Raw genomic sequence first — 13,464 nt, 5'->3', positions numbered from 1 at the left:
AAAAGAAGATGATACCAGGAATTTTCCAAAGAAAGTGAATTTTTGAAAGTTGGCACCTAGTCAAATTGATGTTCCCACAATTGTTTAATAGTTGTATTTATGCATCATATTTAACTGGTATTTTTAATGATCATTAATACCAAAAGATGTTTATTGAGCATCTAGACACCTAAGATCTACTATAGTAGGTGCTGAGATACACAAATAAGTGAGATACTGATCTCTTCTCATGTAGGGATTAGAGTACAGTTGGTAGAGAGAGAGAATACAGCCATGAAAGGATCAACAGCATTACAGAGGAATTGGAAGACCACGTTTCTCCAGAGGTGCTGCAGGGGCTCCGTAAATATTTGATACATGTTTCTTTTAAAAATATGTTAATCATTCAAATATGAAATAACACATTATACAAATCTGTTCTATGCACCAAATAAAACATGCACAGAAGGAAGACCTCTAAAGCTAATCAATTTATTTTGCAGATTAGCTCATTCTTTTTTTTCCTTTTTAAATTTCAAAATAAAGTAGCGAATCCTTTATTTATATTTTTAGAACACTCTGAAAAAAAGGGAGCCCTAACAACATATTTTTAGTCACCACCTTCCCTTTTACCTCTGTTCTCTCATAATGGTTTTGCTCCCATGCTCCAGTTCTCAAAACCTCTCTCATCAGTGTCTTTCTAATTTCCTTCTTCTTCATCACAAAATCTCAAAACTGATTTGTTAAAAAGAAAGATTTACCTCACAAAGCCTAGGAGGGGAAGAGTCTTTGAACAGGCTGCAGAATGCCTGCCCAGACCTTAGGACTGGAAGAGAATTCAGGGAATTCACACTGAGTAATTTACATCCCTTCTTGCTTTGTTAATACTCTGTAGGTGGCATGGTACTAGAGCTCTTTGATGTGTTCTCAACTGATAATATCTTAGATGAGTTTTTCCGCAAACTCAAGAATCTTTTTTTTTTTTAAAGGTTTTATTTATTTATTCATGAGAGACACACAGAGAGAGACACAGGCAGAGACACAGGCAGAGGGAGAAGCAGGCTCCATGCAGGGAGCCCGATGCGGGACCGATCCTGGGTCCCCAGGGTCATGCCCTGGGCTGAAGGCGGCGCTAAACCGCTGAGCCACCCGGGCTGCCCAAAACTCAAGAATCATTACATGAACATTATATTTTTAAGGACAGAAAGGAAATGTGGTTTCTCATGTGAGTAGTCATTCAACAGAAAGGATTTTATTATGCAGTATTTTGCAACAATGAACATGAGCCATCTTATTTTCCCATAAGAACGTATATTCTTTGATCTTCTGTGACATTTGGCATCACAATTTATATGTCATTATTCATAAGTAGTTGCTGAAGGGATAGGTACATATACTTAGTCTAAAAATGAAAATGTTTGGTAATTTTGGAAGAAAGAAAATGGTAGTCCTCTCTTCAAATATGAGAATTAAGATTTTCAAAGTAAAATGTTTTGATAATGCTAGTGCAAGAAGTGGAAGTGAAGATAAGCCAAAATCTGCTAGAGGTGTGTTTTAGGTCCTGAAATCAGTATTACAAGGTAGATAGATATGTTCCTAAGATTAGGCGCAGTAGCTGATGAGTTAGTCAAATTAAAAATTTCAGGTCTGTATACCTTCAAAACCAACTTATTACAGAATATAAAAGTTTGAGTTAAGTATGTTTTAAGTGTTTAGTAAATTTTTTTAAATTTTGTTTATTCATAGAGACACAGAGAGAGGGGGGCAGAGGCACAGGCAGAGGGAGAAGCAGGCTCTGTGTAAGGAGCCTGAGGTGGGACTTCATCTAGGGTCCCCAGGATAACATCCCGGGCTGCAGGCGGTGCTAAACCGCTGCGCCACCGGGGCTCCCCTAATAAAATTTTTAATGTTGATTGAATTTTATTACTTTCCTTCTTATATAAATTATCATAAAACGACTAAAAGTATATTTTTTTAAAGGGCCCATGGTGATGGCTTTCTTTCCTGGTGTACTGGTGATTTAAACATGAACTAAAGTTCTTTCCACCTTGTCTATAATAAGTTCTCATTCTGTTTTCTCTATAATAGTACACAGGGTTTTTTTTCTCAGTGCTTTTGACAAAACTTACTTTTTTAGTTTACTTTTGCATGGTTTCTTTCTCATCTGCTAAGTAAATTCTGTGAGGGCACAGATTTGTTTGTCTTACCTGTGGTGAATCTCCAGCATCTTACCTATACCTCACTCATGTAAATGTGCAGTAAATTTGTTGAGCAAAACAAGGTTGCTGCTTATAAAACCTACCTTGGTTAGATTTCTGGGGTTTTGTTAGCTGTGTATTACAAGACTCATAATTTAGGGTTAGTTATTTTTACTCATTGAAACTTATTACATTGCTTCACCTTACCATGTACTTTAGTGTTATGAAGAAGATTATTTTTTTTCTGAGCTATGAATAATGCTACCTCTTTTAGAAAAGGACCAGTAAATATTTTATATCTTGTTTTGTTTGTCCAGCTTGACAAAGCTAAATTGTGATCAAGCTTGAAACCTTTTCTTAAAATACTTAGCATACAGAATTTCTGTTATGGTTGGTGGGGATAGAAGGCAGGGACACATAGTTAGAAATGGCATATACTGGGGCACCTGGGTGGCTCAGTGGTTGAGCATCTGCCTTGGGCTCAGGGCATGATCCCAGAGTCCTGGAATGGAGTTCTGCATCGGGCTCCCCACAGGGAGCCTGCTTCTCCCTCTGCCTATATCTGACTCTTTTTGTGTCTCTCATGAATAAATAAATAAAATCTTTTTTTTTTTTTTAAAGGCATATACCAATTCAACATGTACCACCAGCCTTCCACCCACATAGAAAGTCAAGCAGCTCCTAAAAATATTTTGTTCTGATGAATAGTAGATCTCCATTACATTAGTGTTGACATTTCACTTTCTCCTTACATTACAGTAAACCAGTAGACCTGCAAAATTTTATACATCTTTCTGGGCTGTTTATTTATTTTTAGAAAAAAGTTTTGATTTCTTTATTCATGAGACAGAGAGGGGCAGAGACATAGGGAGAGGGAGAAGTAGGATCCCCATGGGGAGCCTGATGGTGGGACTTGATCCCAGGATCCTGGGATCATGATCTGAGCCAAAGGCAGATGCTCAACCACTGAGTCACCCAGGTGCCCCTGTCTGAGCTGTTTATGAAGGATACATAGAGACATATGAAGCCACCCTAATTTTTGGATACCATATTTCACAAGTAACAGTTTAGGTATGACTTAGGTATATGGAAGAGGACAGTAGAATGCAGTTGGGATATGGTAATTCACTAAGTAGATGACCTTTTGTCCTTCTTACTACAGAACCTTTGGCATTACAGATGTATTGTCAAAACCATGAATGAGAAATCCAGGAACATAAAAAGGCATATCTTGAAAATAACACCCTACCCGTTACTGAGTTAACAATCTCTCACCTCTAAAATTTCCTACTATCCTCCAGATTTTTCTCATTAAGTAGGAAAAGGATCATAGTTTAAATCTTCTTAAGAGCCCCTGGAGATATGAGGGCTTTCTCTTCAGTAGGGCTTGGTATTGAGTCACTTTATGATATGTTAAAAGGTAAGCTGTGTTCCCCCTGCCTTCAGTGAAGGATCTTTAAAGCACATTCAGCCTCTAGAGAGCAACAGAGAACTTCATTTCAGTAACTAGTCTATGTATATACTTGCGTGTTTATATTTCGTGCTGCTTTTTTCCCCAAAGTTGAATCAAATCGAATAATCCTAGAACAGTGTGGAGCACACTTAATCTTCAAGTGAGAATCAGCAATCATTAAAATGAGAATAAAGAAATGGAATATTACACATTTAGGGAAGTCTAGGATAAAAAGAAACAGGTATCCGCTACTCAAGAACAGAAATAAATAATATTTTTCTTAAGGGAAAAGAGAACCGCTACAGAAAATTTGTTGGTGACTGAAAAATAGCAAAATCAATAATAACACAAGGTACACTAAGAACACAAGGTTGCTTATTAGACCACTAGTTTTGAGGTGCCTGGGTGGTTCAGTAAGTTAAGCATCTACCTTTGGCTTAGGTCATGATCCCAGCATCCTGGGATGGAACCTGGCATCAGGCTCCCTGCTCAGTAGGGAGCTTACCTTTCCCTCTCCTTCTGCCCCGGCTTGTGCTCATCTCTCTCTCCGTCAAATAAATAAAATCGTTTTAAAAAAAAAAAATCACTAGTCTCATATTTACGCTTGCTCGAAGGATAGCTTTGCTTATATTTTATTAACTATCAACACAATGTAATTGACACCCAAGTTTATCAGTTCCTCCTATTTAGACCTGTTCTTGGCTTTCCTGTAACTGCCTTAGTCCTTTTGAGCTGCTATAACAAAAATACCATAAATGGGGTTGCTTATGAACAGCAAACATTTCTCACAGTCTGAGATCATAGCACTGGCGGATTAGCTGTCTGATAAGGACCCACTTCCACATTGACAGCTATTTTCTCACTTGGCAGAAGGGCCAAGGGATCTCTCTGGGGCCTTTTTTATAAGGGCATTACTCACCAGAGCTATACCCACATGACCTAATCACCCCTGAAACCCCCCACCTCCTACTACCATTTATTACCTTGGAGGGGTAGAGTTTCAACAAATGAATTTTGCAGGAAATGCAAACATTCGGTTCACAGCACTACCCTTCTAAATTCCATTTCTTTCAGTTTCTCCTCCTCCTCCAGGAGGAGAGTTCTTTACCCCTTTTATTCAGATACTCTTCTGATTATATGGTCCTTCTGAAATGTCATCACATTCAGTGCTTCAATGCCATTCTCCAGATTAGAATAGACCCTTACTACTATTACTTCATTTCCAGTTTGAGGTGGTAGTCATCTAACTTGTCTTCAGAGTCCAGCCTCACACATGACTAGTTTAACTAATAGTTTGTTCTGTGTTGGTTTTGGATGGTGTGCATTTATTGAGTAGTTTGTTCTTACCCCTGAGAGAATAAAGCTTAGAAGAATTTTAGATTCATAACCCACTTAAAAACAAATTATAAATATATGTAACTCAGCCTCATGGCTTTATAAAGTTGTATGTTCTACTGATATTTTCAGAAGATTGATGGGCCATATAAAAAGGGAAAATGATTCTAGGAAGATTCTGGACAGATAATGTTTGTTAGATATGAAAAAGACTCGGCAACAGTTCTAAGAGACCTGAAGTTGGGAATTGAAATTATCCTTTTCTCACATAAGAGTTGGGAGGGAGATGTTGAGGAACAATGTCACATAGTAGATGGGTACTACTTGGAGACAAGTGCTGGAGGGGTGAGGGAGTTGATTGATCATGTTATAAAAATATTCTGTATCTAACCACAGCACAAGGGTTATATTCCTGCAAATCTTGATCAGAGAACTTATGATTGAGAAAGTCAGATCTTACAGGAAAAAATAGTATTGGGGTACTGAGATTATTAATACAGAAAAACATAGAAAAATATGCAATTTTACTTAAAATCACTATATAAAGATAATATAAATCAATTCTATATCTTTAGTAATAATGGTTACTCAATAACATTGATTTTTTTGATTGCTAGAAACAGAATTCCTTTAGGTTCAAAAGCATGTAAGTTTATTTTAATGTTTGTAATTTTATTTTAATTCAATTCAATCATTAACATTTTAATTTATTTTGCATTAAATTTTAGGATGGAGGGAGTGACACAGTACAAAATATAATAAAGGAAGTTGTCAAACCTTCATTTGTTATGGAAGGAAGAGATTCAGAGATCCATATTACCTGGGGAGACCAAAGATGACTACACCTCAATTGCATTTTATATCTTGGAGTGACTCTCAATTTTAGGTGATTCACTGTTCACTAGGCATTAGTTTAAACAACTCTTAATTAACCCTGCTACAGCTTTGAGTTTTCTTTTCTCTTTCCATTTTCCAACATAATTAAAAGTTATTTCTTCTTGCTCTTACTTTTTTACTACTTGTTTACTTTTGTATAGTAAGTGGTTGATCCTGGCCAATGAGTAACCTTAGAGACAGTATTCCTTTTCTTAAAAAACATCTTTCTTTGTTAAACCTGATTTAATCATTCAGCAACAAACACTAAGTAGTTAGTATTTTTTTTTAGTACTGCGCCAGGTGCTGATTATACTGTGGTGCATAAAGCGGAAACCATCCCTTTCCTTGTGGAGTTTTATATCCTAGAAGAGGAAACAGACAATAAAATGAAAATTGTAACTCCTCCATTACTCCCTATGTTCCTTATTTTTTTCCCATAGCATTTATCAACATTTAAGACCCTGTGTTGATTTTTATTTTTTTTTTTAATTTATTTATTTTTTTATTTTATTTTTTTTTGTCTTCATGAGGACTAGGATTTCTGTTTTTGTAGAGGAATATTCATTGGTTAAGAAGTGAGAAAGGTGTATATAATTAGTTACTTGTTTCTTTGATTTTACTACTTTGGCCTGTCTTAAATAAGTAACCCCCTTGCTGCTTCCTTAGTTCAAGCCTTTTATCCCCTAATCTCTTAGTAGCTTTCCTAACAATTTCTCTGCCACTGTAGTACCTTTCCCCTTCAGACTGCTGCTGGTGCCAGTAATCTTTGTAAAATTCAATTCTTTTGTCATCTCCCGTCTTTTTTTTTTTTTTTTTTCTTTCAATCTCCCATCTTTTAAGGGTAAGTCAGACTCCTTAGCTCTTCATTATTGGATTCCTTCCCATCCATTTAGCCTTGCTTTTTTTTTTTTTCCTCCATTCCCTTGTCACTCCCCACTCTCCATCTCAAACTTTATACAACCGTAATACCTATATATTGTACTTCTTCAAGCTTCTTTGGGAAGTATGGACTAGATCAGAGGCATCAGCTAACTGCGAAACCACTTAGAAATGCAAATTAGGCTCCACCTTAGGGCCTACTGAATTAGAAACCTTGGGAGTAGGGCTAAGCAAGCTATTAACAGGCCTTCCAGGGGATCCTGATGTACCTTAAATTTAGGAACCATTGTTTTAATCTATTCTTTAGAAAATGTATTTCCTTACCAAGCTCAGCCATTAATTACCATGCTAAATATCACTTTTATTTGTCTGACTCTTAATCTACATCATTAACTCTGATACTTTTATCAACCCTATTTCTTAAATTATGCTGAACATCTTTCTTGGATATCCTTTCTGTACTTTAGACTCTGTGGGCTTTAACAAAATTCATTATCCATCTACTGAAACCTGTTTTTTATATGCTGTATTTCCTACTTACTCCTTCAAAAGATTCCTCCTTACAGCTTTGAATTGTAGACAGTGGAGTATTTTCTCATTGGTTTCTATTTTGTCTTTTTTAGAGGAACAGCAATATCAGAAAGATCCTTTAATAATTCTGATTGAAATAGGGTCAAGATTTTCCAGGCAATAAAATTACTGTGTTTTTTTGTAGACTGTCTGTAAAAATGTATGTTTATCTTCCTCTCCCTTACTTTTTTACTTCTCTTCCTTCTCCTCCTGTCTTCTGTCTCTCAGTTTAAGAATTTAGAGATTGTTTACTTTGAATCTTGACCTCACTTCCCATGTTCTACCATAAAGCTGGAGGGATCCTTGACCCTGGGTCAGTGGAGTCACAGCTTTGTACTGGCACCAAAGGGTGAAGCCAAACAACATTTCAGATATCTTGGTGCAGTATCTACAATAGGTTTTCAGTATTTTTTAAATGAATAAGTGAGTAAGTAGGCAAGTCTCAAAGGACTGGGCAGATTGTCAGGGTCACAAAAAGCATGGCAAGATTGTGGCTAGAGATATAAGGAACCTCAAGAAATTTTAGCAATAAAGAGTGAGAAAATTTGATACTCAAATATTTATTAAATGAATAAATGAAAGATTTTAGAGGAAAGAATAAATAGCCATTGTCACAGATGGTTAAATATTTCCTTCTATGAGAGAGAAGGGATAACGTAAACATTATTTCAGTATAAATTTTTAAGTTTAATTTTAGGATTCATGTTTGTTTATATGTGTGCTGCCCTATGAGTATTCAGTTTGATATACTTTTTTAATAATTTTCACATTGATTTATGTAATGGTTATATTTTAATGGTGTGACCATATATTTTGGGCTATAACTTTTGCTGTTATTATAGTTCTTTTTTTGTTAGATAGGAAAGACAATAATTTGTGTGTGTATGTGTGTAAAATCTGTTAAATTGCATATTATCTCACATGAAGAATTTTTTTATTTGAAAATCATGTCATATATCTATTAAAATTTGAGCTATTTTCATAAAGAATATATATTCTTAGTTATAATAAAAAACAAAAACCTTTCTTTTTAACATGCACACAGGAAGCCTCGACCTGTCTCCCAGTTGGTTGCCCAGCAGGTTACTCAGCAGTTTGTGCCCCCTACACAGTCAAAGAAAGAGAAAAAAGATAAAGTAGAAAAAGAAAAAAGTGAAAAGGAAACAACTAGCAAAAAGAACAGTCATAAGAAAACCAGGTAAATTTGAAGAGTGTTTTATGGCACTTGTGAAATAATAAAATGAACCATTTAACATTCTTTTTTTTTACATTGATATATTCTTATACAAAGTGGAAATAAAAGATTTCAGCTCCTTTATTATAAAATATCATGTTTTTCTGAGTTTGAAAGATAGATTAGAAATTAAACACAGAGGCCACCAATATAAGCTTAAATGTAAAGATGCTTTTTTTCTTTTTCTTTTACTTTTTCTTTTTCTTTTGTTTTTGTTTTCTGTTTACTAGATTCAGAGACATTTGTGTTTGAGCTTATTCTTTTCCAACCATGAAGCCAAGAGTGATATTCACAGTACCGAACAGATATTTGCATGGGCTTTAAGCAGTTAAAATCTTCATGGATACAAGCAGAACAGATAATCACGATGCCTTTAACAGTGCACATCTCTGGAATAACAGCCTTACGTATAACACAACCTTAACTGTTATCAACTTACTCTGTGATCCAACTATGTCATTGCTTTCCTAAAACATTTATCTTAGTAAAGTTGATTAGCTATCTGAAAAATTATGATAAAGCTGTGAAAGCACAATTGAGACCATTGCTTCCAGGGTATCAGTTTGTCATGTTGAAGAAGATTCATCATTGATTGGTTTGATTAACGTTCATGATTTGAAACATTTATATTTTTGTGGCTAGTTATTTATGAATCTGGAGCTTTAAATATAGATGTATTTATTTTGTTATTCTTACATAATTTATGCATTATATGTTCAAAAGTTGGTAGAGAGAAGAGAGTTTAAAATTTTACCATCTTTTGTATTTAGGCCAAGATTGAAAAATGTGGATCGGAGTAGTGCTCAGCATTTGGAAGTTACCGTTGGAGATCTGACAGTCATTATTACAGACTTTAAGGAGAAAACGAAGTCACCGCCTGCATCTAGTGCTGCTTCTGCAGATCAACACAGTCAGAGTGGCTCTAGCTCTGATAATACAGAGAGGGGAATGTCCAGGTCATCTTCACCCAGAGGAGAAGCCTCATCATTGAATGGAGAATCTCATTAAAGTTTATTTTCTCCAATTTCTTAGTCACTTCTGTCATAACATGCAAATACACAGATTATGCCAAGAAGTACCACATTTTCATGACAAACATTCACGCACAATCCATAATTTGCGTTTTACACAGAATAGAAATTTGTTAGAATTTGTTAGACTTTATTGCAATCTATGCTTACCAAACATTTTCAGACTTGACATTTTGGTCTCCACAGTTCAAGGTGCCATGAAAATGTGGTTGAATTATTCATTATGCAGTGTTATTGGTAAGTCTATTTTCACTTTTAGTTTAGTGAATTCTAACACATAATTCTTGAATTCTCTACTATTGGCATGTAACGAATTTAAATTTTTATAACATAGTGCAAGCTGCCTAAATATGTATTATTTGAGAATTGTGAAACAAATAGTTATATGTATACAAGTCAAAGATCAACTTAATCAACTATTGCTGCAACAGGATTTTCTTAATGGTTATCCTCTTAAATACACCTGCTGGTACTTGGTGTGGTTAAATAGGAAAAATTGTTATTAAATAAAGAATTTGTATGAACCGTTGCCAATGTTTTTGACACATTTTACTAAATTATTGTTCCTGAATTATGTTTCTGGTTTTATCTTTGTTTTTGTTTTTGTTTATCTTTTAAAATGTTCATTATTGTAATGTTTACTAGCAGAGTAGTAAACAATAAAACATTGATTATTTAGCTTTATAATTCAGGTTTAGTGCTCTTGTCATTGAACACTGGTATTTTCTGTATAATATAAAACATTAAAGTTCAAATCAGTATAAGCATTTGGCAAAAACAGAAAAGAAACCTGATGTATTTTAAAGGCTGCAATTTTGGAAAAGCTTTAACTTTAAATAATAGTTTTATCACTGTTGTCTTGCCCCAAACTTGTGCAGGGTCATAGAAGTATGAATCTAATTAATACAGAAATGGGAACTGTTGCACAGAACTGAGAAATGACTAATCTTAAATCAGTTTAATTGGCCTCTTATTAAACATAATGATTCTTATGAAAATCATACTGCCCTATTTTGAGACACAACTGCCAGTTTATGCATTTATCAATATCCTGAAATAGAAAAAGTATTTACAGCCCCACTTACTATTATGTAAAATTACCAATAAAATATTTTTATGACTACAGATTTTGCATTTTTGTTCAAAACTAATAATGTGTTTCATGTTGTATTTAAAAATCCAACCTAGAAACCACACAGTACTTCTTAAATTCTTCTAGGGTCTCCTGCTTCTTTTACCATTTGCTTAATATATATCCACCTCTAGGAGACTTCTGAAATGTAAATTAAAAACCTAACTTGGAATCAGAATATCACTTAAAGACACTATGACCACATTTGAAGAGCAGAAAAAAATACCCCTAAAAATCATAGACCCTGACAGTTGTGATATTTGGTGGTTTCTCGTGGTAATGTAATTTTCTGTTAAATTGCAGTACTTTTTCCAGGCACAATGAAACTGTCTTTTTTGTAAGATGCTAGTTGTGAAATACAGTTAATTGCATACAGTAAAAGTCTGTGATTAAAACATTTATATACCTCATTCTTTAGTGTTGTTAAATGAAAAAGTTTGTTTTTAATTATAAGATACTTTGAATGGAACCCCAGCTAACTTGTTTTGTTCTTTTAAAACATGAGAAATTTTTGCCATATTTTACTGTTTTTCACATGTTTCAAATGTTTTAAATTTTAGACATAGTAAAAATTATAAGTAATAATTGTAGTAGGGAAAATCTTTAATTTTTAAGTCAAAACTATGCTTTGGAGGCACTGGGTCTTCTGATGATGATCAAATTCTTTCAGGATGTATTTTAAATGGACTGTGGGAGAGAAAAAAAACTGACAGAAGATGGGATTTTACCTGAATGGAGAGTAGTCATCTTTTTATATAGGTGGGGAGACAGTATAGCATGGAAATTTAGAGTGCTAACTAGTGTCTGATGCTTTGAATCCCTGTTATAGAACCTACTAAGTGAACTTGAGTAAATTACTCAAGGTCATGTGCCGTCTATTAAACAGGGATAATGGTAATCAAATCTAACTGATGGGGTTTTTGGGAGGATTAAATGTCAATCCACATAAAATACTTAATTAACATGAGGCACACTGGCTGCTCCGTTAAATGAACCTTTAGTATCTTTATAGGTAAAATCCCATTACAAAAATATTCTTTGTAACAAAAATCGTTTCCACGCCCTCTCGGGTGACCAAAAAGAATTATGTTCTGTAGGTTACGCTGAATTTTCTACATCAGATGTTTGCTCTGATCCCAGACCAGCCAACGTTCTGTAATTCAAGAACCTGATGGTATGCGCTATGAGATAGGACAAATGAACTGAATTGGCTGGTTTGAAATTTTGTTTTCCTGTCATTAATCACAATTCACTTGCTTTCATTTCACCCTACCTCAAATACACTTCCAAACCAGGAAACAGACCCAAATTCCATAAATACACCTAATGTTAAAATATGCAAAAGATTCAGAGCCTGGGCTTAGGGTACATTTGTAGCTCTGTTGCATCAACTTACACTGTGGTTTTAGCAGTGGGTTCTTTTAACCAAATTTCATACAAAACTTCAGAGTTTATTACCTTATTTTGATACAATTAAGAGTGAAGATATAATTTGAGGCATATCAGAATACATATTCTTAAAACCTTTTGTATTACATAGTAGAAATAGTTGATTAAAGGTTTTATTTTTGTTAAATGCCTTCCTAAAATTATAGTGATAGAGAAAGTGAAAACATTAAAAAAGGAAGAGAATCTCAGCTTTTCTAGGTTGATAGCATATTTATTACCTTTCTTTTAGACAAAAATCCTAGTTGCCTAAAAAGAATGTAGTTTCTGCATGTTCATGCGTTAATGCAAAATGGACTAAAAGTTTTAGTTTCCACTAAGGCCCTTATCTATTTTCTTGACCTGCAAATTACCTCTTCAGGAATCTTCTAAAGGCCTGATACAGAAATTGGACCATTGATAGGAATTTCTACACTGTACTTTAAAAATTAAGTAAAAACAGGAAAGAGTGTAAAAAGGATAAACAAAATATTTTGACTTACTGGCACTGCTTTCCCCCCACCGTTTAATCATAGGTATCTTCAGTTGTCTGGAATAATGAATGTAGAAAAACAGAAGTGCAGAGAAGTCAATGACAAAAATAGCTAAGCTGAATCAAGAGACACTGAAGGATACTGAATATAGGATGTGACCATTTTGTGAAAGCAGAAGGGAAAGAAAGCCCTCCCTGGCTACTGAGGGCAATAGAAAATAAGCCCCAGTAATATCAAAGACAAGGAGGGAGGAAGGGGGTAGGAGAAAAACCAAAAGGCAGAAATGAGTAAATGGGGTTTTGAAACACAATCTGGATGATCATAGAGAAGAATTGCTAGGAAGGCAGAGAACAAATTGTAGCATGTCTGTCTCCGAGAATGTTTAAAAAATGTTCTGTGATTCCTCCTCATAATGACTCAGTCATTTAAGTTTCAGCTACGTTTACTAGGGCAGCAATATGTGTAATAGCTTCAGAACAATTTCCTTCAAAACCAGTTCATTTTAGAAAGCTGTCATAGAGAATTTTTACCTTGAATTGTATGAACACTACTTTCCTGAATGCATATCCTCGCTATCGCAGATTATTTAAATGTTGCTTTTAATGTGAACTTTGCATTTAGCCAGTGCAGATATTCCTGTCTTTGTGGAATGGTCCAGTTTTGGAGCATATGAAATACCATAATAAGACCAGGTACTTCTGTGAAAAATCAAGTAGAGCTCTGAAAAGTTTCAGTGCTCTGGGACATGTTTCATGTTCTGAGTCATTTCTTAGTGTGTGCTCTCCACATCAGTAGGAGTTGTACACTGTAGTAGCTGTTTTACTATTTTAACACTCTAAACTCTGATATAGTTTGTCT

General features: G+C 34.7%; 1 protein-coding gene across 2 annotated transcripts in view; it reads left to right on the top strand.

Moving 5' to 3' along the window:
• YAF2 (YY1 associated factor 2) overlaps window positions 1-11,082 on the top strand; it is a 70,347-nt gene extending 59,265 nt beyond the window's left edge. For both annotated transcript variants that reach the window (XM_041735998.1, XM_041735999.1), the window contains 2 exons: window positions 8,336-8,488; window positions 9,295-11,082. In XM_041735998.1, the coding sequence (XP_041591932.1) occupies window positions 8,336-8,488; window positions 9,295-9,532 (391 nt within the window). In that variant the 3' untranslated portion in view covers window positions 9,533-11,082. The remainder of the gene's footprint in view (window positions 1-8,335; window positions 8,489-9,294) is intronic.
• Window positions 11,083-13,464: the final 2,382 nt, after the last annotated feature.

The sequence above is a fragment of the Vulpes lagopus genome, chromosome 21 (genome assembly GCF_018345385.1).
Source record: "Vulpes lagopus strain Blue_001 chromosome 21, ASM1834538v1, whole genome shotgun sequence".
In the NCBI taxonomy this organism is placed as follows: domain Eukaryota; kingdom Metazoa; phylum Chordata; class Mammalia; order Carnivora; family Canidae; genus Vulpes; species Vulpes lagopus.
Note: the sequence above shows the minus strand (reverse complement) of the source record. Positions and strands in the feature narration are given on the sequence as shown.